The sequence below is a fragment of the Arvicanthis niloticus genome, chromosome 11 (genome assembly GCF_011762505.2).
Source record: "Arvicanthis niloticus isolate mArvNil1 chromosome 11, mArvNil1.pat.X, whole genome shotgun sequence".
Taxonomy (NCBI): Eukaryota; Metazoa; Chordata; class Mammalia; order Rodentia; family Muridae; genus Arvicanthis; species Arvicanthis niloticus.
In genome coordinates this window covers 232,248-248,302 of record NC_047668.1, presented here as the reverse complement: position 1 = coordinate 248,302, position 16,055 = coordinate 232,248, and the positions used below count along the sequence as shown (strand labels likewise).

The following is a 16,055-nucleotide window of genomic DNA, read 5'->3' as shown; positions in this document are numbered from 1 at the left end:
CCTCAAAATGGTTGGTCACATCTAATAAATCATATACACATATTTTTTTCTCTAAGTTCTGTTCCTCTAGAGAACTTTGATTGATACAATATGTTTGAGACAGAAACAGGCACACACAGTCAGGAAGCCACATAGAAATTATTATTCTGTGGGCAAAATAGCTATGTCTTGTCAAAAGGCAGTTGCCTCATATCCAGGGGTAGCCAAGCCTTCCCAGTGTGGTTAGCACTTCCTTGCCTTGCTGAAATAATAACATTTGGGCACCAGTTCTGTCTGACAAAAAACTCATCAAGAAAGAAAGAGGAGAGAGAGAGAGAGAGAGAGAGAGAGAGAGAGAGAGAGAGAGAGAGAGAGAGAACTGGACAAAGATTTAATAGAAAAACTCCTCACCACAAGGAGGCTGTAATAGAAGAGAGTTCTCTGGGTAAGAAAAGTGTCAGTCGAAGACATTAGATTCTGTCATTGTAGACACAAGGCTCAGACAATGCTTGGTGGTATTGTTAGCATGAATCATCATGGTGGCCGTAAGAGCGAATGTTGCGGGCTTGCCACTGATACAGCACCATGCTGACTTTACAGACTACCTAATGGAGTCTAAGCAGCGAAGTGCCACATACACGCTTTTTCCTTTGGCCCCCACATTGGCACATGAGGACCTCAAGGCTCAGAGACCAGAAACAGGCTCTATCACACAGCTAAACTGTCTTTTAGAGAGAGCAGGATGATTTGAGAGACTCCATCCATCTTTGATGATAGAAGACAAGACATGCCTGCAGGGTAGCCCACCTCCAGGAGAGATGGGAGAACCAAGCTGGGACCACACAGCAGGTCGTCTGAGGGAACCCCTGGCATTGTTTCATAAGTAGTAGGTTATCTACTTACCCGGAACTGACCACCGCTGCCATCATCCAGCTCCAGAATGTATCCATCGGCGGCCACCGTGGACAGAGGGGGCTGTTTCCAGGACAGTGTAGCGCTGTTGTTGTGAGTGCAGCACTCCTCTAGCTGTAGGATGGGGGTCGCTGGGACTGGAGAGGAAGCTAAACAGAAATTAGCGCCATTCTAGCTTCTGTTGAGTTACAGTGGTTTTGCTATCTTTTAAGGACAAGCTTCCCCCTCATAAGCAAGTAGTCTCAACACACACACACACACACACACCATACCACATCTGTCTCTCCGCCCATCCATCCATCCACCCATACATTCACTAGTGACCTTCCAGATCTTATGCCCATCAACAGGAGCAGCAGCTGTGGATTTTGAAATTTTGTATCAAGTGACACAAGCCATGTCAGACTGGAAACTTCTGAAACACATGACATATTCTCATGGCAGCTGTAGCTTGGGACAGTGAGAGGTAAAGTCCACCTGTTTCTCAGGTATAGAACAATTTAGCTGTAAGCCCAGGGACACAGGAACAAACCTGAGAGTGACAGGAGGAATTTGGTGTTTTCAAGTCTTGTGAGAAGTGACTAGCAACCCTCTATAATTTAGACTGATTCTTTTATACTATTTAAAACTACAGAGTAGCTGAATCTTCAGACACATGGACATAAAAATTCTAGTTGACAACCTCCATTACCACATAGGAACTCAATATATGTAGCTGAGAAGCTGAGAGAAATGTTTTTAGCAAATATTTTTAATTTGGGTATTTATTTTTATTTTTATTTTATGTATGTGAATGTATATATATATATATATATATATATATATATATATATATATATAGAGAGAGAGAGAGAGAGAGAGAGAGAGAAAGTGTGCACCCCCTTGCATGTCTGGTGACCATGGAAGTCAGAGAAAGTTATCTAGGTATCCTGGAATTAGAGATACAGACAACAGTAAGCTACTGCGTGGGTTCTGGAAACAGAACTCAAATCCTCTGCAAGAGCAGCAAGTGCTTTTAATCACTGAACCATCTCTCTAGTCTCTTATCAATATTAAAAGAATATGGGCTAGAGAGATGGCTCAGTGGTCAAGAGCACTGACTGCTCTTCCATAGGTCCTGAGTTCAATTCCCAGCAACCACATGGAGGCTGACAACTATCTGTAATGGGCATCTGATGCTGTCTTCTGGTGTGTCTGACGTAAGACATGAAATAAATAAATAAATAAATAAATAAATAAATAAATTGTTTTTAAAAAAGAAAAAAAAAATAAAACCAAAACAACAACAAGAAAGCACCAGAACATGCTCCAAGGTCCTGTACTTTAATTACAGGAGAGCATGTTGGAATTCAAGTTTGGGGACATTTAAGGTGACACACAGATGTTAATGATGGAACATGTGGTATGCTGCACCAACATGGGACTTGGTGTGTCATGCACTGAGTTAAATATGTTCCTGACAGTCATTCCAACCAGGATGGTGTTGATTTGACAGCAGTTCAGGAAACAGGGTCTATGATGCTGTCTTCTGGACCTAGGAGACAGGAGCAGCTTCAATGTACATGACATGAAAGTGAGAGAGGCCACCTTATGCTTAGGAAAGACTTCCAACGAAACCAGATTTGGGCTGCTAAATCAAGCATTAAATAAAACAAATTAGAGAGCAGCTAACTGAAGATGATCATTTCAGAACAGGTAGTCCTGCTTCAAGTTTCAGTAGTGTAGGGCAGAATCTTCTAAGAGACCAGTGGCTTCTGCAGCCATTGGGTGCCCAGAGCATCTGAATTTGGAGAAAAGTAAAGAAACTCTTGCTTTGTTTCATAACAAATTCCAGGACTCTATGGAAAAGGAGACAGAGACATAATGTTAAAAGGCTGTACAAGTACCACGCAGAGACAGGCAGCACTTGGGTATTGCTACTGAGGGTTAGTTTGAAGTCTATTCGTATGTGAAGCTTTTGTTATTAAAACTATGTTCCCTTTATAAATGGAGTACGTATTTTATGTTTATGGTGGAATTTAGCCAAACGGTTGATCTAGAGATGTGGATGAATCTTCCTAGGATATTTATTCTGTTAGGTGTATCATGAACCCATTCCTTGGACTGTCTGTCTCATCAGCTACATATCAATCTTTTATTTTAATTCTTTGATGCTGGGAGCAAGTGTACACTTCATCAATTACAAAATCAAAGAATAAGACCATGAAATGATTTCAATTTAAATCATACAGATGCCTGCATGGTCTGAGAAGAAACACAAATCTCCCTGTTAGACAAAAGGCATCATTGAATGATTAAGTGAAATTCATGATGATACATGGAATTATAACACTGGGGCTTTATTTTGAGTCCCCAAGAGGAAGATTGTAAAAAGAAATAAATAACCCGAGGAAAAAAACCTGTCACTAATGCTCAGGTCTTGATTTTGCCTCATATTTAAACAGTAGGGAAATGACCAAAGTGGGTGGGATGGGCTACAGAGAGACAGTGGCATGTCTAAATTGGAACTTGTTGCTTGTCTGAATCTGTTTCTCCACATGCTAAGAATTAGTTTTTCTTTTTCCATATTTACCTATCTTATTCACTGTAGATGGTGTTGTACATAAAAAGCAAGTATGTCAAAGTTACAGCCTTATTAACTAAGGTTTGGATTGACATGTAGAAAATTAGATTTTTTATGGTGGATGTTTTGTTACCCTATTTCATTTTATTAGGTGTGAAATGAATAGGAAATGCAAATTCTATAGAAATTTCTATAGGAAATGCAAAGAATTTTCAATGATTCTGTATTTTATGGATTGGCTGTGGATATAGTACAGCAGTTTCTGGGATGATGTTGAGGAATGCTTTATTTTATTGAGACATTTATGTCTGGGGCTTCCCTGACTGTTTTGGTCTTTGCACCTGTGTTCATTCTGAGACATCTTTGATTTTCCCTTTATAATGTGTCTCTCCTGATTTGATCACAGTTGCAGCATTTAATGTCCTCTTGGCCTATAAACACAAGTTATGGACTGAAAATTCTCCTGGATACAGTGTGCTGTGACTTGTGCTTCTGTAGCGAATGTGGTGAAGGTGTGGCTTGGAGCTATGTTCTACAACGGTGCCTCCTACCAATGTCTTCAATCTCATCCTTTGCTCCCTCCTTATTTAACTCTTCCTATAATTCCTCAGGTCATGAACACTGGCAACCCTCCAGAATTCCCTTGTAGAACGTGCTGGAATGTGGTAAGTGAAAAGGAAGCGACTCCTCACCCCTACACAGACCGTAAACCGTAAGGGGTGTTTTGTGAATACTCAGGGGCAGTAAGAGGCTCACATGCATTCACCTATGGGATTTTTCACAGCCACCTTCTTCTTGTCTCTATTTCATAGACAAAGAAGCTGAAACCCAGAGAGGCTAACAAGTGGTGGGATTGGGGTCTGAAGCCTAGCAGGATGGTTCTGAGGCTGTGGGCTTGGCACACATCAGCTGCTCCTGCAGCTGGGGCTCAGGAATTTTGCACTAGTTGTTTGTCTTTGAATGGCAAAGGTCCCAAGCATTACTGTAGTCGTCGTTGCTCCAACTCAGAGCTGCAGTGTCAGGAGCACCATCTTACAGCCTCCCCTTCTCTGAAGGTTTACCTGTCGAAGGTTTACCATCCATTCTTCTCTACAGTGGCCAAACAATAAAAATACCATTTAAGTTTTAGAGTAGAGGTTCTCAATCTGTGGGTTGTGATCCCTTTGGGATCATATATCAGATAGTTTGCATTACAATTCATAACAGTAATAAAATAACAGGTATGAAGTAGCAATGAAATAATTTTATGGTTGGGGGGTGCACCACAACCTGAGGAACTGTATTACATGGTCACAACATTAGGAAGGCTAAGAACCATTGGTCTAGAGGGAATGCAGGGTGTTTCTAGAAAGTTATCACTGATCCACTGAAAAGGATGGAAGTCATATATGTTCTGAGGACATTCATTTCAGCCCCCAAACCTCTGCATGTGAACAGATAGCCTGTACATATATGTGTGTTCACCTGCCCCTGCCAGCCTTCTCTTTCCCTGTGATTCAAAAGAGAGTCAGCTCAGATCACTCTGTCCTTGCCTGTGCCCTTGAAATATATCAAGGGATGTTGCATTCAAAAGGAGTTAATGAAGATTAATATATCCCCAGGGGAGGAGAAGCACTTAAAAGAATGAACAATTATTCGGTCTGTGTGCTGAGAGGTGGGTGTAGCTTTAGGTCACAGCTTTGTCCTGGTATGAATTTAACATGCAAGCATTTGATTTTAACAACATGATTTAAATGCTCTCTGTGCTCACACAATCCTAGGGTAACAGTCTTCGAAGAAAGTAGATGCTTGAAACCTATTCTCAGCCATACAGCAGAGCCCTAGGAAGACTACAAAAAGACTCTCAAAATTCTGTCCCCCAAACCCAGGAAAGAGTTGACATTACCAACTGAGAATTCAGAAAAATATTTCTAAAATGATCTCTATTAAAAGCGGCAGACAAAACATGGTATGTCATTTTTATACAATTAAAGACAAGGAGCTCAAACGTCACTCAACAGTGGTTTGGAAAGAAGGCAAAGTGCTTTACTAGTTAAGGTCCAACTGCAAGCATGCCAGATAATTCAGGCCTCTAAAGAGTCATAAAGTCCAGTGTTCTCTAGATACAGTTCACCTGCTGAGGGTGAGAGACCTGGAAAGAGACATGCAGCTAAGTCCTTAGCTATTGAGATATTGACCCCAGAGGGTGCATGCGTGATAAGCAAAGCTACCGGAGTAGAAGTCCGTGGCATAGATAGTCTCACGGCAGACTATCTTCCTCCATAGCAACAAACTTGTGACGTGATTTCAAAACCAGGAAGATGTAAAAAGTTTTTGTCAAGAAACAGGCAGATATTTTCTGCATAAAAAAAAGTCAGAAGTTTAAATGTACATTTGAAGTTACTTTAAAAAATTGTTTTTGAGTTTCTACTGTGTCCATGTGACATCATTAGAAAAACATATCTAATGACATTGTTATTTTATAATGGTCAGATTACATTAACACTGTTCCAAATGCTATTTAATTTGGATCTTTTGTGCTCTGACTTAGAATGCAGTTTGAGGGGGAATTTTTTTACTGACAAGTTGTGAAAGGGTAGAAAATAATCAAAATCGAATTAAATTAAGACAAAGTGTTAAAAAGAAAATTTACTCTATCACCAAATGGTCTTTTCTTTTAATGCCATAATGGATTGTTCTGGATCTTCTGTGTGCCAGGTCAGTCGCTGGACTTAGGGTGCTCTGCATTTTAGCCATAGTGTAGTTGGCTTTTCCCGCTCTAACTTCTGTGTGCACCGCTAAGTGAACACGTGACTGCTCTTGGACTTGTGGTCTGTGATGCCCAGCACTCATACCATACCAGCTGTAGGAGCTGCTCCCTCCAGTTTCATCCTGCCACCTGGCCTGGACTCCACAGGGGCAGGTGGGTGGACCAGACTCAGAAGGGCAGGGACTATGGGAGCAGAATGCTTTGCCAGCCCCCCTTTCTTCTGCCTTAGGATTATCAAGGTGGGCTGGGGTTTCTCCTCTTCCACCAAAAGCCTTTGCACAGCTCTTTTATGATGTATTTCCTCCTCCACGCTACTTGAGAGATAGCTTTTTAATGGTTTTATTTTGTTGAAAGGACTGGAGAAAGACAGAGGCTGGCTGGGAGGAGTTAATCTGGGGCTCTGTGTTTTTGCAAGAGATGGTTCAGTGACTATGCCATGTAGGTGTAGAGAGATTTTAAAACAGCAATAAAAGACTGTTGCAAAACACACACACACACACACACACACACACACACACACACACACACACACACTTAAATGTATAAAAGAAGTTGGCAATTTCTCAAAGAAGCTACACTGAAAGGTGCTAGTTTTGTGGAAAAAATTGGAAATGACACTGGTGTATTTTGAAGCTACTTCCTCTGGAATGGATCCTTGGCCCATCCCTTGTCATAACATAGGCTTCCTGTACCCCAGTGTCCTCAGCTGTAAGAGTGGAGGTGACAATAAAATCACCTCTCTTTGGATAATGAATGGTTTGGTTAGCATTCCATACGTGCTCCCATTTATTTTTTGTTGCTATAACACATTTTAACTTACAGCTTACACATCATGTCAGACATTGGCTAAGGCAGTATCTCAAAGCAATACCTATCAATAAAAAACTGAGGAAACTTGAGAGACCAAGAGCAAAGGACCATGAAAAGATGTATAAGTGCCAAACACACGCATGAGTTCACTCACACACTGTCAGCCCTAATGGTATTGAAACGTCTCTGGTTATAGTATTCTCTGCATGATAAGCAGAAACAGGTAGATTTTTTTTCTAACATACACAATTTGCAAAGCATCTACTTTTAGCATTTATTTATTAAGTTGATACTTAAACTAAGAGGTGAAGGATGCAAATAAATCTCTTCAGTTTAAAAAAAATTCTAGTTTTATTTTTAATTATATGTACATGCGTGGGTTTGCAATGTGAACACAGTGCCTAAAGAGGCCAGAAGATGTCAGATCCTCTGGAGTTGGAGTTTCTGGCAGTGGTGACTCACCTGACTGGGTCCTGGGAACCAAACCCTGGCCCTCAGCCAGGGCAGCAAACACTCTTAATTGCTGAACATCCCTGAAAAGCATTGTTTTCATTTTTTAATTGCTTGAAAGGTTTTTATTTACTTTGTTTGAGACAGTATTTCACCATGTAATGCCTGTTGGCTTGGAACTTGCTATGTAGACCAGGCTAGCCTGGAACTCACAGAGATCTGCCACTGCCTTCTGAGTGCTGGGATTAGACAATGTGCCACCACACCTAGCCCAATTTCTTCAGTTTTTAAAGTGTTAATATGATAGAGTTGGAGGACAGAGCCATAGTTGTCAAGGGTTTGTATTAGGGGTGGGGGACACGGGATGATGTGGTGCAGGTTTCCTTTCTGTTTTGTTCTTGAGGTGGACCCTTACAATGTACTTTATGCCGGTCTGAAATCAAGATCCCCCTGCCTCTGCTTCCTCATAGCTGGGCTTACAGATCTCCGTCTTTTCACCTGGCTTTGGAATTGGTCTTTGTCTTGACTGTGTTGTTAGCTGTAGGAATCTATATATGTCATAAGATGTCACAGAATTATCCATGCACTCCACCAATGTCAACTTCAATTATTTTGTTACTGTATTATAGCTATACTATATAGAATGTAACTATGGGGTGGGAGACAGGAAGGGGATAAATAGTACCAAGGACCTCCTCTTACTATTTTTTGCAGCTTTCTATGAATGTATTTAGAGATATGAAGCTATAAAAATCATAAATAGTCCTCAGTGGATGAGTCAGTGCCATAAATACCACTGTATCGCTGGCTTGTATTTTTAATTGTAAGTACTTTCATTTCCTTTTGGTGACCAATGTAAAAAAAAATACAAGAACAAAACCTTCAAACAGATCTTGCCATATTTTGTAGTTCCACAGGCTAACCTTTAGGTTCTCTCAGTTTTCATTTCTTGCCCAGGCTTACAGCCATCCTCTCAAATTCTGGCTCATCCACACTCAACACCCAGCTCACTTTCCCTACCCCACCAGAAGCTTTCATTTCAATGCTGGATTTCCTTAATATTTGACACTATTTGGGGGTAACTTCTTGTGGGAAGGTCTCAGCTATACACAGTGGCATTGTAAGTGCCTTCAGATGCCGGAGGTGGGCACTACAGGTAAGCTGCCTGAAGTGGGCACTGGGAACAGAACATGGGTCCTCTGCAAGAGCAGCAAATGCTCCTTTTCTTTTCTTCCTCTTCTTCTTTCCTTTCTAATTTTTGATTCTTCTTTTTTTAGACAACATGTTACTGTGTAGTCTGATCTGGAACTTGATATGTAGACCAGGCTGGCCTTGAACTCACAGAAATCTGCCTGCTTCTGCCTCCTAAGTACCAGGATTATCGGACTGCACACCATACCCAGCAGCAAGTGCTCAAAACTGCTGAGGCCATTTTTCTAGTCTCACTCTGGATGCTATAACCTTCGTCACAGTGTTATCCACAGTACTTTAAGCAGCAGCACCTGCTCAGGACAGTGTGCTGACCCTGGGGACACAAGGACGCACCTTTCACTTGCACGAAGTCCAGCTGGTGAATGGACTGAAGCAAAGGGCTGTTGTCTAGGCTCAGGTCAAAGTCCGTGGTCATCCTGGGAGTGAGTGTGCCTTTTCCCCACTGGTCCTCAGTTAAGTGAACTCGCCTTATGAGGGCATCTGAAATCTAAGGACATCAAAGAAACAGAATGTCACCTTCAAACCGCAACACTGCTCCTGACTCTCTGTGAGTATTACTACCAAACTATGAGGACCTCAAGCTCTTCCTGTCTCAGCATGCTTGGTGAGAAAGACTGCAGCGTGACTAGAGTGGCCCACAGTTTCCGAAGCAAAGTGGAACATTTTTCTCAAATTAGAAGGAGGCACTATAAACAATTAGCATCTGTTAACTGCTTTTACATGATATATGCTCATTCACTTATTATTGAGCTTGCAAATGCTGTCAACCCTAAAGAACATGGTACAGTGGGAACTAGTTTATTCTATGGAATCAACAGTTCCACCCTTCTGTTTTAAGGTGTGGGCAGCCAGACAAAATTCCAGAACGAGGCCTGCAAGCCAGAGAGGCAGTTCCACATCCCCGTACAGCTTCAGTACACTATCTTCATGTGGCTCTCACTTGACTCTTTGGAAGAGACCTCTTTCATTTCTTACATTTGGCCCCATCTGTCACTCTCGGCTGGTTGCAGAATGTGAATTGGAAGATATCTACATGTCTTAGCTTGGTAAAAACAAAAAAAACAAAACAAAACAAAACAAACCACCTTGTCATTGGTATCAAAAATGCAAGCAAACCCCAGCTTACACCATAGCACTTTACAACTGACAATGGAAAAAGCCCCAAACAGAGCAACCTCTCTAGTACTACTGGGAAAAATAACTGGTTTACTGAGCAGCAGGAGGAGGAGGCAGCAAGGAGGGAACATTCACACAGACTTCAGCTGACAAAACTGCTCAGAACCATGAGGGAGAGGACCCAACCCTCAGGCAAGACAATGCTCTCTTCTTTGGAATAAAGTACAGAGAATTATGTTTCATGATTAAGCACAAGAACAAAAGCCCTCAGTACCCACTTTCAGCCCATGTTCCTCTTAGGCTTGAAGCATAGGATGTCAGAGACTTCCAGGAAGTCAGCAGAGTTCTGCTACAGGCTTGCACACATTCCCTGAGTATGCAGGTTCGGTCCACTATTGAGCAACACACAGTAAGCCAGACTGCAAGATGTCCCATCTATGTATCCTACACTTGGCACTATGTGTCCTACACTTGGCACTGGAATAGGAAGCAGAAGCTAGTAAACCGACCTGCAGAAAGCCACTGGGGTCGTTTTCCTTAATCACTTCCAAGCAGTACTCCATGAGGCCCGTGGTCTGGCGCAGTTTCACTGTGCAATGAGAGATCTGGTCCCGAACCACCTAAGGTTGGCAAGAGAACAGAAAGGTGGGTGCAAAATGGCAGAGGGAATCATTCACAGTCAAAGAGAGGCACATTGGGACTTTGGAAAGCTCCCTCAAAGCAGAATCCAAGCTCATCATGGAAATGGGTCCACATAGAGAATAGTGTGTGCTGCTCTCTGCATGGACAATGTCTCTGGAGGACAGATAAGTGATGTCCTTATGGGTAACAGGATCCTTCAGAAAGGGTTATGGAAGTCAGAATATTAAGGTTAGAACTCTGTGAATCTGGTGACCTTGGCACATTAAGGTCTGGTATAGGACCCTGCAGACATTTTTCTCTGTAACATTGACACTCCTGTGACCTGCTCTTAGGGTGAAGGTGGGAGCTGTCAGTAATGGAGGTACAGCTTCCACATGGGCAGCTGCATGGCTACTGGTTGTACTCACCCTCTTTCCTGGCCTGCAGTTTCTTCTAAAGGGCTTCCCCACCTGAAACTCAGGGGCATTTTCCTTTAAGAGTATAATCATTTTGTAAGGTCTAAAAATCGTATTTAAGTTTTAATTAAAAGTTTTGCAGCCAGGCAGTGGTGGCACACACCTTTAATCCCAGCACTAGAGAGGCAGAGGTAGGCATCTCTCTGAGCTTGAGGCCAGTCTGGTTTACAGAGTGAGTTCCAGGACAGCCAAGGCTACACAGAGAAACCCTGTCTCGAAAAACCAACAAACCAACTAACCAATCAACAAACAAACAACCCCCCCAAATAATATTTTTTTTAAATTTCAAACCTCAAAATTGCATGTATGTGTGTGGTGTATATGCATGTGTGCATATATTCATATGTGTAAAGCCGTGTATATGGAAGCCAAAGGTTGATGTCAGGTGTCTTGAGCCCAGAGATCACCAATTCAGGTAGTCTAGCTAGCTTGCTACCACAAATCTCAATGTCTGCCTCCCAAGTTGTCACCATTAGGAGCCAGCCACCACACTCACCCAGCATTTTATGTGGGTGCTGGAGACCTGAACTCTCATCTTAGTACTTGCACATCCAAGTACTTTATCCATTAAGCTATCTCTCCAGCCCAGTGAGGAGTATGTATTTTACACTCTAGTCAAGTCTTTTCTCGGCTTGCTTACCCATTAGCTTTCTGCTTAGGCTGTTCTTCCAACTTTTTATTGCTTGTCGTTTTGTTGAAGTTGGTTCCTAGGAAGCAAGGTTATCCCTTACCCCCTTTGAGATACACATTTTTGTACTTTGATGCTGGTGACCCAGAAAACATTTGGCACTGTGTTTGTAGCTGGCAGCAGTCAAGTCCCTTTCCTTGGGTACTGTGCAAGTCACAGGAGTGACAGAAATAGGTCCTGGGAGAACGGTCCCCAGGCTTTCATGTGCACTAGAACCTAACCCAGTTCCCATGGAACAGTAGATTGGTCTGTAGCCGATGAAACCAGGGGAAGCTTTGAGAATTTTACTGGGAAAGCAATGGTCTCAACAGGACCTATTGATCATTTGACCAGTTTTATTTCAATAAATGGTAAAGTAATAAGGGTCACTGCTTGGGTCAGGACATGACACCAGCAGCTGTTTGGAAAAGGGGCAGTCTAACAAGGGTCTGTAGTTTCCCTGAATTCTTGGCCTTTTCAGCAGCCAAGAGCCACCCAGGAGACTGTGTATACACACAGGTAGAGCTTGCTCTGACCACTCTACATCCCCATTAAGACAGGCCCATTACAGTCCTCCAACAGCTCATGTGGTATAACCCACAGCAAGGGTTCCACTCTTTCTTATCTAAGTTTGAGCGAGGTAAGTTCCTACCCATGGCTTCCATTTACTTCTCCATTTTCCATGTGTCTATAATTCTTTCTTTTTATTTATAAGAATAAACAGCTTTGAATCACACTCCTCTTGTGGATGCTGGAGGGAGATCACTTATAAGTCACCAGTCTGATTAAACGACAATGTTCTATTTCACCCTTTTCTAAATGTAGTCTATTATTTCTACCCCAGTTTAATGCCCCCACCATCTAGGATAATCCTTTAACCCTTCTTGCTTGTTCTTTTCTACCTGAGGCACATGTGCTTTCAAAATTCAAGCTTGAAGAATTTACTCCCCACTGTATTTTGCTCCCAACTGTTGGTGGGGAAATTTCTGTGCACCCAGCCAGGTTCTGAAGCACAGCAAGCAACTGGAGTTGCTCTGAATGGTCTCATGGGGAGTCACAGGGGAAGTGCCCTGGTTTGATTTCTTTGATTAAACAGAAAGCTCTAGGTTCCCCACCCCCAAAGTGTATTATTTATAATTTTATTCTTCAAAGAATATATATTCTTCAAAACTTGGAGAAATGTAAGTTAAAGAACAGTACTGTATACCATTACTCTCCCACAGGGTCTCAGACAAATGGTTTTTCTCTATCTCCATTTCCACACTCTGTATGAAGTATTGGATTCACCTGACAGTAGTTTTTACAAAGACAAGTTTGAAGCTTTGAGAGTTTTTACTTGAGAAAAGAATCACTTAGGGCTATTAAACAAGCACAATGCATACATGGTTTAAGGAGAGCTTGGGAGTTTTAACAGTAAAGCTGTGAGTTGTCTATTCTAAGGTGTGAATGCCAGCAGCAGACTCATCAGTGATCACAGCATGGAATATGCGAGGCTTGGTGTAGAGCAGACTGTATCTTAGCACAGAGAGGCTAATGGAGGAGGAAGCCCACACACTAGGAGGAGAGGAATCGGGTAGCATTCTGTCCATGCAGGAGAGTGTTTACCATGGGGTGGGGGTGGCCGCCGCAACGTAGAATCATGCAGGATACAGTGCAGAGTTGACTAGGGTTATTTTGTCATCTCCGTGGAGTGAGTCACATGGCGTCTAGAGACAGGAGGCATATCTGGGTGACGGACATCAAAGGCAATCTGAGACTGCCCTTCACTGGCACTGCCAGAGTGAGTTGGGGTATTAAAGTGTGCCTCTTATTCATGGGGATCCCTGACTGTGTGTGTACTGGCATCTTGATGATTCTTTGGGGACAATGAGAACTCTATTTACACAGACCTTTTTAGATTTATTCACACATGGGAGGCAGAGGACCATAGAACTTACCAAATGAAACTCTGAAAGAAATTCTGCATTAATGACAGGCTTAAATCAGTGATGCTTGCAGTTACAATATTAGTGTTGACCCCTCTCAACTTTAGCTTGAGGGCAAGTAAAGATTTCATGCTATTCCAGGTGCTTAGGTTTTATACAAGTCTTCCTTCCTCTCAACATCCAACCAATTCTCTGCATTTATTTTATTGCATTCACCAGACTGGGCTGGTGCTCAGCTGGAATTAATCTCTTTTTTCTTGCTGACACTAGCTTTATCTAATTTAAAATTTACTTGTGAGTATGGTTAAATTCTTTTCTTTCACCCACTTCTTAATCAAAGGGGCATCTGCCTGCCGGGAAGCAATGGGGGAAAGCATATTATAAGTCAGGAGCACTCAAGGATGTTTTCCTGTTTAGTGACATGACCATATGATAGATTTAAAAGAAAATAATGGGAATTAGTCTAACAAAGCACAATGGTACAGCAGCTCCCGAAGGGAGCCTCCTACATATAACCATGGTGGACATATGAAAGCCCTCTAACAATATAGAGTCTGATAACTAGCAAGCTTTATTATTATAACTTCACTGAGTGATTTTTGATACCATACAAGCACATTAAAGATTTGATTGCCCCTTGAATAATTTGAACAATTATCTTTGTTGCTTCCAAGGGATCTTACTGTTGGAAGGTAACAAGATGGTACATATAAGCTTGTACTATTCAACCTTGGATCATCCTAAAATGCTGGACAGAGAGATAGAGATAGAGACAGAGACAGAGATAGAGACAGAGACAGAGAAAGAGGTAGAGATAGAGACAGAGATAGATATAGAGACAGAGAAAGAGATAGAGACAGAGAAAGAGATAGAGACAGAGAAAGAGATAAAGACAGAAACAGAGATAGAGAAAGAGATAGAGATAAAGAGAAAAAGATAGAGATAAAGAGAGAGACAGAGACAGAGATAGAGAAAGAGATAGAGATAAAGAGAAAAAGAGAGATAAAGAGATAGAGACAAAGATAGAGAAAGAGATAGAGACAGAGATAGAGAGAGACAGAGATAGAGATAGAGAAAGATAAAGAATGTAAGGTGCTTTTAGAATGATTTCAAGTTTGAAAGTATTATAGACAACATTAATTCTCAAGTAATATTTTGAACTTCTCAAAAGAAAATGGAAATTTGTAATTTTTGGAAAATATAAAAAGTATAGATCTCGTCAATGGCACATTTTAATGTTGTCCAGATTCCCTGTAAGGATGTCAGGGCCAGTAGGGACAGTTTGGGGCTGTACCCAGCTGAGGAGGACCTGGGAAGGATGGTAACATAACATCTTGCTTCCTCTGCTGATCATTAGACCATTGCATAACTAATTCACTAATTCCACACACAAACTAGGACTATTTCTTGGGAGATCACAGACACTTTTCTCTAATGCCTTCCGGTAACTTACTTCAGTTTATAGCATCCCAAACCAGTCTCACAGCTCCCTGCACTTTTTCAAACCACAAAATAGCAGGAACTTCAATTAATATTTCAAACAGGCCCAAAATATGGGACTGTGCTAAGTGCTCATATAATTTCTTATGTTGGATACTGTGATAAATGCTTTACCATGATCCACAAGGTGAGAACAATACTCTATCTGCATTTGATCTCACACACAGAGAAAAGAAACCAAGCCACAGAATTCCTCAAAGTTAGAGAGATGTTGGTGACAAAGTATGACCTCTCACCCAGTCTGGTCTCAGTAACAACACAGAATCTAGGCTTTTCCCCACCCAACTTCATCTTGTCTCCCTGGAGCCCTTATGTCTGTTCAGGCTGGCAGTGCTGTAAGAAAGGGCGTGAGAGAGTACCAAGACTCATAAATCCACACTGGCTGCCCAGCATCCCATGCCTTCTGAAGCACACACACACTGCCTCTTTGTCAGCCAACAGCAGCCCTTGGAAACAGAAGAATGTGAGATTCCTGCCACACAGCTAACAAAGTGCTGTGTTTGATGAAAATGTCTGTCCTTAAATGGCCAGTCTTCCCCCACAAGTCTCAGTAGTGACAAAAACAACAAGAAGGGGAACAGGCAGGGACAAAAGAAGAGAGCCCATGGAGGCTGGTGTCAGTAGCTGTGGTGTCTGTGGCACTGATGGCTGTTCTTAGAAGTGGCGAGAGATACAATTAGCTGAAAATGACAGACGGATTGTAGAGACAGAACAGCTTTGCTGCCGAGGGCAACGGCCAGCCTCCTGTCTCTTTTCATCATTCTCCGGGAGTCTGAGCAGGGTGAAATGAGGGCACCAGTGTCCTCTGCCCAGTAGCCCTGTGGCATCCATGTGGCCTGCAGTACAACCTTCCCTAACAGAAGGGCTTCCAGGGGGAAATGAGGGTAGTGGGAGGGCATGGCCTGGGGGTGTGGTAGACACCATTCTTGAGCATCTACTGCATCCTGAGCATCTAGCTACTGCAAGGGCCACGGTGAGATCCTCAGTCCTAACCAGAGATGGAACCAAGTAAGGGGCACAGGGGCTGCCATATACTCTGCTGTCTGACGACATGACATAGATCAATGACACTTTT

General features: G+C 42.3%; 1 protein-coding gene across 23 annotated transcripts in view; it reads right to left on the bottom strand.

Annotated features, from left to right (window-relative positions):
• Trim9 (tripartite motif containing 9) overlaps positions 1 to 16,055 on the bottom strand; it is a 120,478-nt gene that overhangs the window by 40,168 nt on the left and 64,255 nt on the right. For all 23 annotated transcript variants that reach the window (XM_034514560.2, XM_076941794.1, XM_076941796.1 and 20 more), the window contains exons 4-6: positions 10,301 to 10,411; positions 9,009 to 9,162; positions 883 to 1,040 (exon numbers count right to left, since the gene is read on the bottom strand). In XM_034514560.2, the coding sequence (XP_034370451.1) occupies positions 883 to 1,040; positions 9,009 to 9,162; positions 10,301 to 10,411 (423 nt within the window). The remainder of the gene's footprint in view (positions 1 to 882; positions 1,041 to 9,008; positions 9,163 to 10,300; positions 10,412 to 16,055) is intronic.